The sequence below is a fragment of the Myzus persicae genome, unplaced genomic scaffold (genome assembly GCF_001856785.1).
Source record: "Myzus persicae strain clone G006 unplaced genomic scaffold, MPER_G0061.0, whole genome shotgun sequence".
Classification (NCBI taxonomy): domain Eukaryota; kingdom Metazoa; phylum Arthropoda; class Insecta; order Hemiptera; family Aphididae; genus Myzus; species Myzus persicae.
In genome coordinates, this window is record NW_019104377.1 from 960,383 (window position 1) to 978,073 (window position 17,691).

Sequence of the window (17,691 nt, forward strand, 5' to 3'; positions counted from 1 at the left end):
AAAGTGTAGCTTTCCAGATATCTCTAAGAAAAGTAATTGCATCTCGATTTTTTTTAATGTTTAGAGTGGGTGGGTGCTCAATATGAAATTATGAAAGTGAAAAACAATTACTAAATAATATTAATAGTAAATAGTAATAGTAGTACTAATAATACCTAATATTACTTGTGCTTATTATAAAGGGTCGGTGGGTGGTTGGGACAATTTTAGGTTGCTATGGGTTATTTTAAGTTCATTTCACCACTGTCTCAAGGAATAATATGTGTGCACAATTTGGTAATTAATAATCGCTAATTAGCGCGGTATTGTCCAAGATACCAGATATAGTAGAACCTCGACTATCCGATCCTCGATTATACGAACTTTCTATTAACCAAACAAATATCTGTGTATCCAATATCTAAACGCTTTGTTATCCATTTTAATGCATAATTAATTAATGAACATAATAATTCAATATTATAATTCATAAATACCAATGTATTATGCAATATGTATGTACATATTATATTATTATATATGCTACTAAGACAATTACCAATATCCAATCTTTTACGTTCTGAACTAGTTGCAGTCCAAATTAGTGTGGAATTTCTTATGATCGAAGTTCTACTGTATTTACAAACGTATAATAATTTTTCCATGTAAAGAATGAAGACAATTTGATTGTTCAATACCAAATGGGGGTGGGAGGGGGCAAAGTTGCTCATTATGTAATCCATGGAACATGCATCATTATCATAACACTAACTGAAAATATAAATAGAGCTTAAGCACCCCCAGTTTATTAATTTAAATTGTGCCAATGACCATGAAAACTATTAGCACAAATAAATGTGTAAAATATATTGGAATTTGAAGTAAGGCTAAGTTTATTTTTGAAGTAAGAGTGCATCATTTTGAAAAATTGAAAATACTGTCTTGACTATAAATTATATGTAGGTGTCTCAGTCTATATCTATCAATTTAGTTTAATTTATATAATAATATGTCTAAGACTATGATATATTGGACATAATTGTTGATTGTTGATGTCTTATTTGTGCAACAAAACGGCATTGTTAATAAATTATAATAATGAAAAACATAATCATATAAATACTATTTTGTCATATTGTAGAACTCAGGTACTTGGGTAATATATTATGTATATTGGTAAAAGTAATATATTTTTACACTATAGGTAATATTTATCTATTTCATTTTTATTATATTATTTTAAGCATCGCCTTTAGATAGCTCTATTTTGTTCGTATTGTACAACCAGCAGAGTGGCGCAGTGGAAGCGTGCTGGGCCCATAACCCAGAGGTCCGTGGATCGAAACCACGCTCTGCTAAGAAATTTTTTTGCATTTTTTTTTATTTAGACAAATTATAATTTTTCTTATTTTGTATGGCATTAAAGTCCGTTCCCTACTTATAACATTTTAATTTTAATAAAAGTATTATTGGGTTATAATAAAAAAGAAAACATGATTATTTTAATCAAGCCCATTATCTTTAATACACTAGGTAGTATGTAATTTCATTTAAAATAATAGTATACTATTGCGTATTTGCGTAGTAATATATTATAGACATATTTTTATTACGTCGGTGAAATAAAATAATTCTCATAAATTGTGTTGTACCTTTTCGTAAATTTCGAAAAATTTTCTGTCTTGTACTCTTGTATCAATTTAAACATTTAATCGAGTGACACTGCAAGACGCAAGTGCATCGTTACATGTCACATCCTTTAAACATTTATTCGGCATCGTTCCCACCGTACCGGTGGACCGGATATTGTGCATTCACTGGTATACCCAGACACATGTCGTCGTGTTTCATTATGGGATTACGTCATTACACGGCTTTTTATATAGATGATGATGGTTGTTTAATTATAACATGATTTCCCGTCTTTTTTAATTTATTTACAATTTAAGATCTGATTGCTGTATAAATTAAGGTCGTACTTTTTTTTTATTTAATTGAAAATAATAATTATACGATAATGATTAATGATTATTGAGAATATTATTTTCACCATAGAATAAATTTCAATGCCAATTCAATTACAATAATCATTTTCTTTAAATTTATTCGTGTCGAATTTTAAACTTTTAAGACAACGCATAATAAATAATTAATGTATGACAATACGTAAGATTTGTATTTATTACCTATTGACAAATTTTATAAGCGTCAATAATATCGAACTCTACCAATAGAATTGCATAAAATATTTGATGTACTTTTTTTGATTCTGAGTTAAGCAATAATTTTATTGATTTTACAACGATGTGTGTGTGCGTTTTTGGTGTCTGCAGACACTTTAATTTTCAAAGCAGAAAAAATGCTTCAAATTTCAACCTCATAATTTTTATTGTTTGAAAGTGAATTTAGTTGATCAAAACCTCGGGTGTTCAAAACTAAATAATTCCCAGTATTTTTCTTAATAATTGGGAAACATGAAAAAAATTAGGGCAAAAATGGAATTTTTACGGAAAACCAGTGTTTTTCAAATATAAATTACCTTATGTAGGTACATAATTATAATTTTCACCAAACGATAATATTAAAATTTTATACACGCAGTATAATTTTCAAAATATTTTGACTCTTTTTGGTCATTTATATACATTAAAATTTGCTTACACACGGACAAAAAGCTTGAAAATATAATATATATGATTGTATAAACAACAGCATTCTGAAACCAAAAATACATCGTTTTTCATATACACTAATTTATCATAGTATTTTAATTAAACACATACATATAGTAACATAGGTATAGTCACATACAGTGACTTAGGTACTCAATTACGAGGTACACAATAGACAATGTACAGCTGTACAGCAGAACAGTTACCTCCTTTCCCCCTTTTTACTCTACACATTACATTGAGTCAGTTTATATTTAGGTATGCATAATAGTATAATACCATTGGTTATAAATATAAGTATTTATAATCGACGATAATACATTACACATTAGGTACTTTTAATTTTTAATGATCTAATGTTGTTGAAATATTTTTATGAAGTTTTTTTGGAGTTGATTTTTTAAATTTATTTAACTATTCTGAATTATAAGTAATTATGGTTTCAACATTTTTTTTCACATATGCCTTTAAAAAGTATTGCAATTGGATTTATAAGCTTTTATACTAGGTATACTAATTTATAATCTTGTAAAATAAATATTGTATTAATACTAAAATATTGAAATTACCTACCTTGGATATTCTTTTAAAAAAAAATACAAATTTAACATGTAAAGTTATTTTAGAGGAAATGTGTTTATTTTAATGATAATAAACACTTCCTGTATTGTTAGTATAATGTTAGTATCCTACGAATCAAGACGTGATTAGACCGTTCAATTATTTTATTACTAGGATTTATAGGATAAAAAGGTTGACGATCCCCCAAAATATATAATATTATTTTTTAAATAGCTTTACGTATTAGTTGTACTAAGTTTATTTTATTATAGATGACAATTCTCTATCTTAGTCATTAAAAATACACAGTTTTGTAATACAATAATATTTGAGTGCCCTATAAAATATGTGTAAATTAGTAATATTATTATGTGTTGATGTATTCTACATGTATATGATTTTTTTACCCTATTTATAAATGTTTGAGATTTTTTTGTCAATGATATATTTTAAGTTGTTTTGGTAGAAAATGTTCAAAATAAGATGTACAAAGTTTTTATTTGTTGAACTAAACAATAAGGCAAATCAACATAAATAAGTCCGGGTTAAAGTGGGGCCACGACATGAACTAACAAGGTTAAACCCACCGATATTATAGCACCTAAATATTTATTTTTATATTTCCAGATTTGATGTTTCAATAGTACCTAAAATAAAATAAGCAAAACCAAATTAACTGTTTGTTCACTTGTACTTAGTAGACTTGTCACTTGTAATGTTATATTGCTACCGACATTATTTAAATATATTTTGTATTGACGTATTGTACTACAAATCGTCAAATCGTACTTGAGATATGTTAATATGTTATTATCTTGTTAGTTTAGATGTACTTTTACCTTTGTTAACATTTTAATCAATCTTTAATATTATTTTTAATGTTGAAAAACGTGTAAGATATGGTATCCTGTATCCCTTCCTGGTATCTATGTAGCCCTTCCTGGTATCTATGTAGCCCTTCCTGGTATCTATGTAGACCTTCCTTGTATCCCTGTATTGTTAATTACGGTTTGGAAGAGAGAAACAATTTCTTAAAAATTAATTAAATATTTTGATTAAAATCTACCGAAACGAATACCTATTGATGATTTTAATATATTTAAAGAAAATAGGAACTGGCGACCCAGAATATAGATTAATATACTTTTTTTATTTTTTTTTTTATTAGGATGTACTTAACTATATATAATATATTTCAGTTTCCAAATTTTAATTTGTTTCTTGATATTTATCATTATGTTAACTAGATATAAGTTATAATCATCTAATTGTACCGTATAGAATTAATAGTAATTATCCGTAATCACATAATATTTGTATTTTATCATAGTCGATGTATATATTATGTATTTATGTATAAACAATAGATATCGAATACGTGATATTTGTATGACACAAGAATGTACCTATTTGATTCATTATTTACTTTGTATGCCATTGTCAAGTACTCAATCTCAAATATTGTTTTTGTTTTTTCATAAAAATATAAAATTTACATCATTTATATATTATATATTTTATTTGTATAAATATTAGGTAATTACTAATTACTAACTAGTCATAACTTAGCAATGTATTATGATAGGATAACAAATACTTTAAAATATTTACGAGAGTCATATTGTATTGAGATATGACATGAGTTAATATTAAACTAAACGTTAAGATTCTTTTTGTAGTTTACCTATCTTATTATAATAATAAATGATGATAATATGGTTACAATGACTAATAATAAAAATAAAAGGAATAATAACTATACTTCTTAAATAGTTGAGGTTGCATGAGCAATCCGAAAAAGTGTATTCAAGTTTGAATAATTAAAAATATTTTAACTGTTATTTGATAATTATTGAATTATTTTTTCATATGCTTTCTGTTTTATAGTATATTTATATGAATTACAATAGTTTTGCATGACTGTAGAATAATAAAGTGAATAAATAAATATGTATTAAAGATAAAAATGATGTATGTTGTGGAAAATTAATAAGAAAGTTATTGTGTAGATGACGGCGAATAATTGTTATCCATTTATTTAAATAAACTAATTACAATTTTATATTTATAAACATTTTCTGTATAAGGTTCTAATTATATGCGGGCGTATAATTTTTTTATAATTAACCGTTTGTACTAGGTGCACAAACGCAGACAGTGTAGCTTCTTTTGTTTTTTATTTTTTTTAAAATTAACTTTACGGTACAGATAACCAACCAATAGAACCCAATTTATATTGGTTTGGTGTTTGCTATTAAATGCAAATTAATTAGCTCATTATTCATCTATGTCTGTGTGAATGTTTACATCGTTTAAAATCCTTTTTAGTGGCAACGTGGCACATGAAAGCGACCGACTGTGACCCTCCCCATTTAATTTTGTGTTTTTATGGACCACGAACTGCCATATATACATCCATAGGAAACATTGTGGGTGTTCATTATATTTATGAGAATGATGAAAATGAATAATGAATGCGCTACGGTCATTTGCTCTGACCAAGTGTTAGTTGAAACTTGTATCCATACGATACCTACCATAATAATATGCATTTTTATAAAACCCTTGCAGTGTGAAACCAGTTTATTTTCCCGTATCATATCTATTTATCATTTTTTTCCTTAAAACTATTTTGTGATATTATGCTGAACCTCGTGCTGAACTATTATTAATTCCCTTGTCTGTTTTGGTCACCAGTGGTTTACCCTAAAAGTTGAATTATAAAATATACCTACTATCATAACTATTAATCTTGCTAACTATATACATTAAATTCTCTTCAACGGATCATTTTCCGCTTTTTATAAATTAAAATATTAAACACCGTGATGTGGATCAGTGCAGTTGATTCCAGTGCTCTCTTTTTATTATTATGAATTGTAGAGTTCCAATTGAGTATTAAAGAGCCAAATAGGCTATAGTAATTTTAGGTGTCGTATTACATTATTGTGTAGGTTAACTGATCCACTTTCATTATTATGTTCTTAGAATTTCTTCATCATATTTTATGTTCTATGCGACATGCACGCATTGACTTTGACTATATATACATATATAGTTTTATTTTGATTTAGGCACGTTCAATTCGAATTTCGTTGAATGTTTTTCTTTATGTACAATAATATTACGCCGTCCTTCTCAATCGGGGTCGGTTTAAAAACAAAAAGAGACGTGGTTTGAATATCGTTGGCTTGAGTATCATATGATTATGGTTTAAACTTTTGAGAAGTATAAAAATTGGTTGTTCATCATTTGATGGCTGGCATTTGTTATTGTTTAAAAGTTTTAAAAAAAGATTTGTTCCTGAATAAAATTATGAAGGACATGTACAACAATATTATAGTTATTAGTTATTGCTTTATGCATTTAAATGCTGTGTTTATTGACTATTGTAGTACCTAGCTAATTATGTAGGTACACAGAGTTCATTATATTATTCTTTTTTAATTCATATTATTAAAAAAACTATGATTTAATTGTTTATTAATGACAAGTCTGCTAATCTATTTTACTATCATTAATACCATACAAAAATAATATATATTATAACATGTCGTATGAATACATTATGTAAATTAAGTAATATTAATAGATTTAATATAAAGTTATATTTTAAAAAGTTTATATTATTTAATGTGTAAAAAGTTAAATAGTAATGACAGCCGACTGTCATCAATTGGTAATACAGATATATTATTCTGTTGTTTGTTGTGATAATCCCTTCAATTTGTATAATTTTACTATATCATTTAGATTTTATTGTGGTCAAATATTATTAATTAATGGTATTTTTTTGTTTTTTTTTTTCATTGGTTAGAACATTTTTCTTATTAAAATTATAAAATGCAATATAGTAATTACATTTATATAGTTAATGGAAACACTTTATATGCGATGTTTATTATTGGTTTATTCTCATTAATATATATAGAAATAATTTAAAAGATATTTCTTATTTCATGCTATTTTTTTTCAGTTTTGGTAAAATTTGCGTTAAAATAAATACTTTTTAATTGAAACCAAATGTATTAAAATAGGTTAAGAAATGATAGAATTATCGTGTATACAAAAACTTGGCAAATTGATAAATAAATATATTTTGAAACGTACTCAATATACATATTATTACATACGTTTACCCCTAGATATGTAGAATAGGTATGTAATATTTCCATAAATTGTATCAGGATTATGAAGTATCGTACCTATAAACGTATAGTAATTATACTTCTTTAATTAAATTGTTTTATGTTATCATATTATAACACTATAACAGTTCGTATATAGTATTATAGTAGTATATTATTATACCAACACATTTAATTATAAATTTGTTCTAAATACACATTTGTAATTTAAATTTGTACAACAGAACAAAAGATTACAAAATGCACGTGTCAACGTTATTGTAATAATAAAGTAGTTGGATTTCTCTTGTTTACTAAAGCAAAGTGACTGATATAGTGTATTATATTGGTACATTGGTTATCAATGTTAATTTATCTTCATTCACATCAAAGTCTTCCTTGGGATTTAGTAAAGGTACATAGCTTGATCGTTTGTCACAGGAAAGTGTAAAATCAAATAACCAATATGTTATTATAACTAAACGTATTCATCGTAGCTTTTACGTGGGCAGTGATATGAGTCATAATTCCCCGTTAACCTCAGTTAGCCCAGTCGAGGTCAACCGTCCATATTGAATCTGCATCTTTGCCGAAGGAAACCATTAAAACATAAACATACCTACACCAACACCAACACTTCTCTCGTATGTTGTATACATTTACCTACACATACACACACACACACACACACACATACATACATACATACATACATAAAATAAATTGTTTATACCTACTTATATTTTTTGTACCTACTCGTCTGTTGAAAACATGATATGATGTCAGACAAATAATGGACCGCATGTAAATTATAGGTGATATTATAAATTATAATGTAATATAATATATACTTATTACTTACCTATTTAATTTCGTTATTTACTCGAGCTGTTGTGTTGTATGTATTGAGAAGAAAAAAATACAATAGCATAACAAAAAATGCAGTGCCGTTTATCGCGCATAATACGTTTGAACACATCAAAATATTTCTATACTTATTTGTGTTTATCAGGTACCTACTTGCTGGTTTTAACGATTTTGCCATTTTGGTGGTAATGTTTTGTATTATACATTTTACAATATAATATATGCATTCTCTTTATTGATCATTGTTTTCATTTTATTAATGTAGCTTCTGAGAACAGACTGCATTCTTTAAATAATAATTTATTTTAACATATTAATTTCTATTTCAATCTTTATTTGATCCCTAAAATAACATATTAATTTTACTTTTTAAAATATTTATGATGTTTAAGTATATTTTAATACAATACCTACGTATGTGTTAACATAATTATTTCTTTAATACATTACTATTTACTTTTAGTTTTCGTGTCTAGAATTTTTATTACCTACCTACTTATTAGTTATTCATATAATGATCACATATTGTTACATTCTTTATAACATTATCAGTTTAGTTAGTAGACGTTAGTAGTATTATAATAAGTGATAGTTTTTACTTTATAAAATATTTGAAATTATTTACAAGTAGTTGGTTTTTCTTTGTTAAAAGAATAATGTTTTTTTTAATTCAAAATTTTGCAAGACATGGTGTACAAAAATAATACATAATTAAAAATTATTATACAATTCCATACGCAGCTGAATAACAAGTGTATTATTTATAAACATGTAGAAATTAGCCATATAGGTATCTAAGATATAATTATTATTATTTGTGTGTAGTTGTACACATCTACTATTATGTTGTATTATGTTATATTGATTGAAACAAGTTTCATCAGTGTTTTTTTAACTGAATTAAAATTAGATATGTTTACTTTTCAGTGCAAATGTATAATAATAGGTGCCTAAATTGGGAAAAAAGATCTTAATTCTATTAGATATATCGTATTTAAAATCATTATGAAAGTTAAAACAGCTAACTATAGTTAGCAAAGAGCTCTTTGATCGATTGATCAGATAATAGCCTTGCGAACTTTAAACTTGCCACAATACACCGTAGCACATGTCAACCCTCTCTCACCAACTTAATAAAAACAATTTATCTGGGCTTGTATATAGGAACCGTGAAGTCGTGATTCTGGTTATTATTTAATATTTGAATTACTTATTTATGTACACATTTTGGTGTTTGGTTTTATTATGACCCCCTCATACATTTTCTTCGCTTATGAAAATAGTTATAAACTTATAAGTTTGTACAATAATTGTACAGTTCATAATTTAAAGTAATTTTCAAAATTATTGGAATAAAAATATATTGTTTATTTATCTTTAGGAAATGGTTCAAGCTAAAGACCCACCAGCTCACTATTTATCTAGACTCCGTACATATTTAGATCCAAAAGCTTCCCGAAGTTCAAGAGTAAGTGAGTTTTTGTTAAAAAAAAACTATGTATAACATTACTATAAATCTTTAATTGTATTATTAAATGTTGATTTATGTTTTATAGAAGCGAAAAATGGTCGGAGATGCCACTTCTACACAGGTTTTACGGGATCTAGAAATATCTCTCAGGACCAATCATATAGAGTAATATTTATATTGGAAATGTTAAATTTAATGTATTACTAATTACAAACTTGATTAATTTGATCAAATAGGTGGGTTCGTGAATTTCTTGATGATCAGAATCATGGTCTAGATTCGTTGATTGACTATCTTAGCTTTAGATTAGTGATGATGCGCCATGAATATAGGTCTTGTGTTGACGTGACTAATATCTCAACCGAAAAAATCGCTCAAGGTATCTGAATGTTTTAGTTTATATTTTTAATCCATTAGTTTGGGAAATATTTGATTTTAGATTTTGTTTTGTTTACATTTATGTAGGTAATCATATTCACACAAATGGCATTAGTAACGGTAATGTAACGAATCACGCGAGACCTACTTTAGACGTACTAGATAGCCCTGGGATCAAACGGAGATCGCGACACGCTGCAAAGTTAAATATGGGCGATACCAAAGATGATATACACGTTTGCATAATGTGTTTACGGGCTATCATGAACAATAAGGTGAGAACTTAAAAGTCTTATTTAAAAAAATTTGAGTGTAGAACGTTTTAGTGAATTCAATATTAATTAGAATAGGGTTTGAAGCTTGGCTGAGTGCTTATGTAAATATTAATAATGATAAGCAATTATTTGTTAAATTAAAAATGGCGTTTGACCTAAATGTTTGCTTCATATTTTTCCTATATTGATTATACATTTGAACTTTAATCAAACCTAGCACATTTTTTTGCCAGTTTTATGGTATTTTCATTAAGGTCTTGTGTATAGTTTGTATATAAAATATGACCTTTAAAGGTTAATATACATTTTCAACACATGTTTATTTTTCGTGTCATCGTATGTATTACGTATTTAAAATAATATGCAGTATAGAATATCGATAAATCAAAGCTCCAGGGAACATAAAAACAAACCGAAAAACGCATTGTACCGTTGCCAGATATTTTGATCAAATAATGTTGGGGGTGGTGTGGGGGAAAGTTCACAAAATTAATAAATATAGTAAATTGTGCCACTATATAAAACATTAAAATGTTAATGTATTTAGTATTATGCATAGTTAGTTGTCACCGGTGAAAGCCTAAGTCGATTTGATCAAGATATGACCGGTCAAATCTCAAAATGTTGACTCTAAAGTTACATAAATAATCTTATTATTTTAAATTAATTTGTTTTATAATATTTCTGGCTAAGTAGAAAAAAAACAATATTTCGTTTGTTTATGCAACTTTTATAAACATAGTTAAACAATAAAACTGGTTTAAAAATTATTAATTACAAGTAGTATATTTCACTTCACACATTAACTATCCATATAACTCAGAATAATTAAGTTGTTTTATTGATAATTTTAAACTGTTGTTGGAAATATGAACTAAGATAACTTAAGTACAGATTCTAAAAAAATATCGGAATTCAGCTTGTTATAATAGGAATATTATAGCTGGGATTTTAGAGTTTGTATGAGCTTAAAATCAAAATCTTGGTTTCATAATAACATCAATAAATTCTATCTAACGAATAATTATTAATATACAATTTGTGATAACTATATATAGTATGAAGGTGTGAAAGAATGACTTAACAAATGAAATAACTTTTGTTTTAAGCAATAATACAATTTGTTTATATAATTTGTGCAGACGCTTATGTAGTTATGTTACAAGTAAAGTATAAAATTCTTTATTCTTATTATTTAATAATGAAATTAAAAATTAAAAATAGACAATTCGTAAATATATATTTTAGAAAAATGTTGATGGTAAAAACGTTTATTTAAGAATCAACAGTAACTTATTTTTAAAATATTTTTTATTCTTATATTAATATTTGGAGTAAATTGATTCAAAACGTAAACAATTTTTTCAAAATATTATTTTTGTCAATTTTCAAAAAAGTAGATCTTAAATTATTTATCAGCCATATAATTTTCATAATTTTTTTTATAAGTTTAACTAATATCAATTTTTATTTGTAAGGTCGTTCTGTTATACCCTGTATTCCTACTTATTATTGTAATAATTCACAAATACCTCAAGCTCCATTAGATTTGGAATGTGACTAATGTCGCAAATATTCATCTTTCTGTATCATTTTATTATTTTTAAAGTTTATAAATTACAATAAAAAATGTTTATACATTTAAACGATTAAAAAAAATATTGGTATGGTTGTGGGCATTAATATGCACCAACAGCTCTGCTGTAGAGTAGGTTTGAGTTTACTTCATAATTTAATAAGCCACTCAGATGTATATGTGTTAGATTGGAATTCAATGATAAGTCATTGCATTCGAAAAGCGATTCTGAGCGAAGACGATTTTGCTGTTATGTTAATGTATTTACTATTAATATGGTAGGTTAAATTACTTTTTACCGAAAACACATTTGAAAATATCGTTGTTGTATGTATAACATACAATAATATTCTTTAAGTTCTACGTACTCACGAATAATATTTTTAAATTGCAACAAAATAACTAAAATTGTTATAATCAATTTGTTTACATATCAAATTTCGTTAAAATTTCTACTTCAAATGTCTATAAAAAAAAATTGTGCATATAAATTCCGTATGAACTTCTTACGAAAAACCTCGTATATATTTTATTTTTACTTTGCAAAAAGTTTTTTATCAACATTTATAGAAACACAACTAAAAATATAGAAATTTTCAAATGTTCATTGTAGTTCAAAAAGAGCCAAAGTATTTTTAGATTATATCAGGTATAAGAGATGATTGTATTAACATTTAGTCAACATTTCAAAAACTAAGTTTATTTTATTTTTAGTTACACACAAAAAAAAATTTATTTTGTGATTCTGTCGGTTTTGCGTAAAAATTCATGTTTTTACTTAATTTTTTTTTGATTATTTTTAAAAAGTTCTAAGTATTTGCAATTTTGACCTCCTTTAAAGTACCAACTAGATTCAATTTGCTACCAGAGTCCACGATCAATGTTTAATATAGAAGCATATTTTCTATTATAAAACATTAAAACGTGTACACAGACAAAAAAAAAAATAAAAAAAATAGTATCATTGCAAAATCAATACATTCATCGCGCCTCTTAGAATCTAAAACTGTAATGCATAAATCAGTGTTCTGAATGTTCTTCAATGAATTTAAATGACCATGTTTAAAATTGCTGTTTCAGTATGGATTAAATATGGTGATTCAACATACCGATGCAATTAATAGTATAGCATTAAGCTTAATGCACAAAAGTTTAAGGTATATTATTATAATTTTGTATATTTAAAATTAAATGCTAATATGTTTAATGTTTATATACCTATGTATACGTTTCAGGACAAAAGCTTTAGTGCTTGAGCTTCTGGCTGCAATATGTCTAGTGAAGGGTGGTCACGAGATCATTTTATCTGCATTTGACAATTTCAAAGAAGTCTGCCAGGAAAAGAAACGTTTCCAAACTCTTATGGATTATTTTATTAACTATGAAGTTTTTCACATAGAATTTATGGTATGTTCAATAAAAAGTTTTTGAAATACTTTATAATATCAATGTTTTATTTTTTGAATCAAATGTTAAGGTTGCCTGTATGCAATTTATAAACATAATTGTACACTCTGTGGAAGATATGAATTTTCGGGTTCATCTGCAATACGAATTTAGTACTCTCGGGCTTGAAGAATATCTAGTCAAAATCAAGCATACAGAAAGTGAAGAACTTCAGGTTCAAATTTCTGCGTATCTTGATAATGTATTTGATGTAGCAGCATTAATGGAAGATAGTGAAACTAAAACAGCTGCTTTAGAAAAAGTAGAATCTCTAGAGGACGAACTTGCACATGTATGTGAAAAAAATATAAAAATTAGTTTTTACCAACAAACTTGCAATAAGTAGTTTTTTATTTATCCAGGCACATGATAGGTTAGCTGAATTAGAACGTGAATCATTAGCTCAATTGGCTGCATTAGAGAGCTCGCTTGGAATGGCTCGGGCTGAAAGAGATGCAGCAGCAGAGAGCAAACGTACAGTTGAAGAAGAAGTAGCAACACTACGAAGAGTTGTGAACGATCAAAAACGTGAATCACAATCCAGGCAGTTCATGCTTGAAGAAAAAATTCAAGAATTGATTTCACGAGGAGCTCAACCAGATTTAAGTAATAATTTAGACTTTTTTTTTTTTTCTATTGAAACTTTGTTGTACAATTAATTTTGACAGTTATAATAAATTAGAGGAATATATATAATTTACTCTTAAAAATCATTTTTGGTTAAATTTCTAATAATTTTATTTTCAGGCTCTAGCAGTGGCATTTCAAGTTGTTCCTCAACTGGAAGCAATAGTATTTCTGCATCACCGCCGCCACCACCTCCCCCACCACCACCACCTCCTCCTTCAACTGCTTCTTCAATAGCTATGCCACCTCCACCGCCACCACCACCACCACCGATATCGCCAAAACCAACTGGTATACCTATTCCACCACCACCTGCACCACCATTAGCGGGTACAATGCAAGCACCAGATGGTGCTATGACAATAAAGCGTAAAGTTTTAACCAAATACAAGTTACCAACTTTGAATTGGGTTGCAATGAAACCTAATCAAGTACTATTTTTCATTATTTTTACCATTTACAATTTTAGTTATTATTTTATGTATTTATTTTATAAAAATGTAGGTTCGTGGCACTATTTTTAATGAGCTTGATGATGATAAGTTACACTCTGTAATAGACTTTGGTCAGTTTGAAGAAAAATTTAAGCTGACAGCTGCTGGTCGAGCATTGATTAATGGTAATTCTGACCAACACGACGGGTTAATGACATACCCGAGTAAACGAATGAAGAAACAAGATAATATTTCTCTTCTGGAACATACTCGCTTAAGAAATATTGGTAAGTTGAAAAAACCATTAGATTACCAAAATTTCTAATTTTAAATTTTAAAACAGCGATTTCAAGAAGAAAACTTGATATGCCAGTTGAACGTGTCATAATGGCTGTAAATTCATTAGACTTAAAACAAGTACCTTTAGAAAATGTTGAAATTCTTCAACGAATGATTCCCACCGATCAAGAGGTAAACATTTTGGTATTAAATCTTAAGTTTCTTCTTATTTATTTGATCATATATATATCTAACAAGTTTTTCAAATTCTGAATCACTGTTTCCTTTTCCACTGAACACTCCTTTTCTTATTATGGTCCTTAACATTGGATGATGTTTATACACCATATCAATTATCAAACATTTTACTCTTTCTTTGTGTATAATTTCCAACTTAGTACAAATATTTTGATTATAATCATTCATGATATTAGACCAAGCATCATTTTGTTTTTGAATCTCCTTAATCCACTTGGTATTTTTTTTTACATCCAAATAATGTTTTCTGACATAATAGCCTTTAAAATATTTTTGAATAATCGTAGCTGCTTCATTATAATATTCAATGGACTTAAATACAAACATTTTTATTGATATAATATTGAAATACCTAAAATATAATAATGTATCACTAATTTAGTAAACACATACTTGTAATTAGTATACCTTCTAGTAATGTATCCCTTCCAATGTTTTTGAATCATTTTAGCTGCAGCATTTAACTTTGAAAAATACAGTCTTGTGTAATAACCTCTGTAATGTCGTTGAATGGTTATTGCAGCAGACTTATTTCCTTCAATAAATCGAGTCCCATTTCTTTGTTTCAATTGTAATATATTATCTATGTTTTTTTCATTACGAGTTATGTATTCAACAAAAACCATTATTTAAATTTGTAGTTGAAATTCAATTGTCTTGTGATTAAGAAAATATGTTTGTTTTGTTCATATTAACAACTAAAAATAACAGATATTATTTATTAGTTGAAACCACTATTTTTAAATATTAAAATTTACCACATTTTCTTAAAATTAATGCCATAAATATTTTCTAGAAAGACTAAACTAGCCCTTGTATTGTAATCTTTTAAATTTTTATCAAATTTAAAATTCAAGTTAAAAATACTTGCCCGTGTATATTTTTAAATTGTTTTGTGTATAAAAAATTATGATTATACCACTTTATTAATATTTGTATTATAGGTAAAATCTTATAAAGAATATCAGTTGGAGAAAAAAGACATAAACATGTTAACTGAAGAGGATAAATTTTTAATGCAGTTAACTAAAGTTGAAAGACTTGCTACCAAACTATCTATAATGAGTTATATGGGTAACTTTATGGACAACTTACATTTAATATCACCAGTGAGTTTACTTATGATTTCTGACGTGTCCAAACTTATTTATATTCTTTCAATTTTAGCAAGTGCACGCAATTATATCAGCTTCAAGCTCCGTAAAGAATTCCAAGAAACTGCGTCAATTGCTTGAGATAATATTAGCATTTGGCAATTATATGAACAGTGCGAAAAGAGGTCCTGCATATGGATTCAAACTACAATCATTAGATACCTTAGTAGATACCAAGTCAAGTGACAGACGCATTTGCCTTCTACACTTTATTGTTGATACTATTAGGTCTAAAATGCCAGAAATTATGAATTTTGATTCAGAGTTCATGTACATTGATAAAGCAGCAGCTGGTACGGTTAATTTTATATAATAAAATATTATTATGACTACTAAATATACATTTATATTATGTTTAGTATCATTGGAAAATGTTATAACTGATGTTAATGAGTTAGAAAAAAATATGGAAATCGTAAAGAAAGAATGTGAAACACGAGGTTACGGAAATGCTCAACATGTAATGGTTCTTCGAGACTTCCTTAATAATTCTGAAGAAAAACTTAAAAGATTGAAAAATGAGACTAAGACCGCTCAAGAATCTTTTAGGGATTGTGTAGAATATTTTGGTGAATCACGTCGAGGTACAGATGCCAATACTTTCTTTTCCATGCTTGTAAGATTTGTTAAAGCATTCAAGGTAAACAAAGTTTTTGTATATTTTAAAATGATTATAAATGTATATATGAACCTCAATAAACATATTTTATGTTAATTATCACTCAATATTAGTATTTCCATTGCTATATTCAACATTATTTGTAAAATAACATTTTCTAGATACACTCTATCTAGATTCACTACAATTTTAAAAATTAGTCAATAAATAAAATTTTTTAATGATTCCAAGAATTTTTAAGATTTCATTAAATTTGCAGATGACTCATTACCTAAAATTCATATCTACCTTACTGAAGTTCAACTTGACAATATAATTGGCACTTATGTGACATTTAACGGTCATGAACCAATTAAAAAATGTATAATATATTATATTATAAATTATTTAGTTTGCATATTTATTAATAATTTTAAGTATACATTTGTGATAAACATAAAAGTGTTTTAACATATAAAAAAAGTACTTGTAAAGTATTTTGAATATTTATAAAATGTATTTGTATTTATATTCAATTATTCAAATACAAATGATACCATGTATTTAAATACGTATTCTGAATAAATTTGAAAAGTATTCTTAACAAGACTGATAGTTGGATATTATTATTATTATTATTATTATTATTTTTTTTTTTTTATTGATCGGCAACTGAGGCCATTAGCTGTAGTAGGATTTGTATTGTAGGTTTGTTTGTATTATATATTTTGGGACGGTAGGGGGGAACACGTGTGTGTTTGTTTTTGGCAGAATTTCGAATGGGGCACCCGTAGGTTTCTGCCATGCCCGGGGGTGGGGGATGGCAGCACTTGTTCTCCGGTCACCGCGACTTGTCCGGAGAAAAATGCCGCCCAGTAGCCGAGGATCGAACCGCGACCGGCTGCGTCGCAGCGGACGCGTCAGACCACTCGGTCACCTCATCCCCCTATTATTATTTTACAGATAAAAGTATTCTTATTTATTACAAT

General features: G+C 27.1%; 2 protein-coding genes and 1 non-coding gene across 3 annotated transcripts in view; 2 read left to right on the forward strand and 1 right to left on the reverse strand.

Annotated features, from left to right (window-relative positions):
• The window catches only part of LOC111041640 (formin-like protein CG32138), a 32,692-nt gene that overhangs the window by 13,004 nt on the left and 1,997 nt on the right, over nucleotides 1–17,691 (forward strand). The window contains exons 3-16 of the mRNA XM_022325969.1: nucleotides 9,588–9,674; nucleotides 9,763–9,842; nucleotides 9,914–10,056; nucleotides 10,143–10,330; nucleotides 12,987–13,063; nucleotides 13,142–13,313; nucleotides 13,384–13,644; nucleotides 13,715–13,958; nucleotides 14,100–14,410; nucleotides 14,484–14,700; nucleotides 14,757–14,884; nucleotides 15,895–16,059; nucleotides 16,118–16,397; nucleotides 16,464–16,744. Coding sequence (XP_022181661.1) covers nucleotides 9,588–9,674; nucleotides 9,763–9,842; nucleotides 9,914–10,056; nucleotides 10,143–10,330; nucleotides 12,987–13,063; nucleotides 13,142–13,313; nucleotides 13,384–13,644; nucleotides 13,715–13,958; nucleotides 14,100–14,410; nucleotides 14,484–14,700; nucleotides 14,757–14,884; nucleotides 15,895–16,059; nucleotides 16,118–16,397; nucleotides 16,464–16,744 — 2,634 coding nt within the window. The remainder of the gene's footprint in view (nucleotides 1–9,587; nucleotides 9,675–9,762; nucleotides 9,843–9,913; nucleotides 10,057–10,142; nucleotides 10,331–12,986; nucleotides 13,064–13,141; nucleotides 13,314–13,383; nucleotides 13,645–13,714; nucleotides 13,959–14,099; nucleotides 14,411–14,483; nucleotides 14,701–14,756; nucleotides 14,885–15,894; nucleotides 16,060–16,117; nucleotides 16,398–16,463; nucleotides 16,745–17,691) is intronic.
• Nucleotides 1,266–1,337, forward strand: Trnam-cau. Its single transcript has one exon. It is a non-coding gene; the product is annotated as a tRNA-Met (tRNA).
• On the reverse strand, nucleotides 14,891–15,576 carry LOC111041642. Its single transcript, XM_022325973.1, has 2 exons — nucleotides 15,359–15,576; nucleotides 14,891–15,302 (listed from the first exon to the last, which is right to left on the reverse strand). The coding sequence occupies exons 1-2, from the start codon at nucleotides 15,574–15,576 to the stop codon at nucleotides 14,900–14,902; spliced, it is 621 nt and encodes a 206-aa protein (XP_022181665.1). The 3' UTR covers nucleotides 14,891–14,899.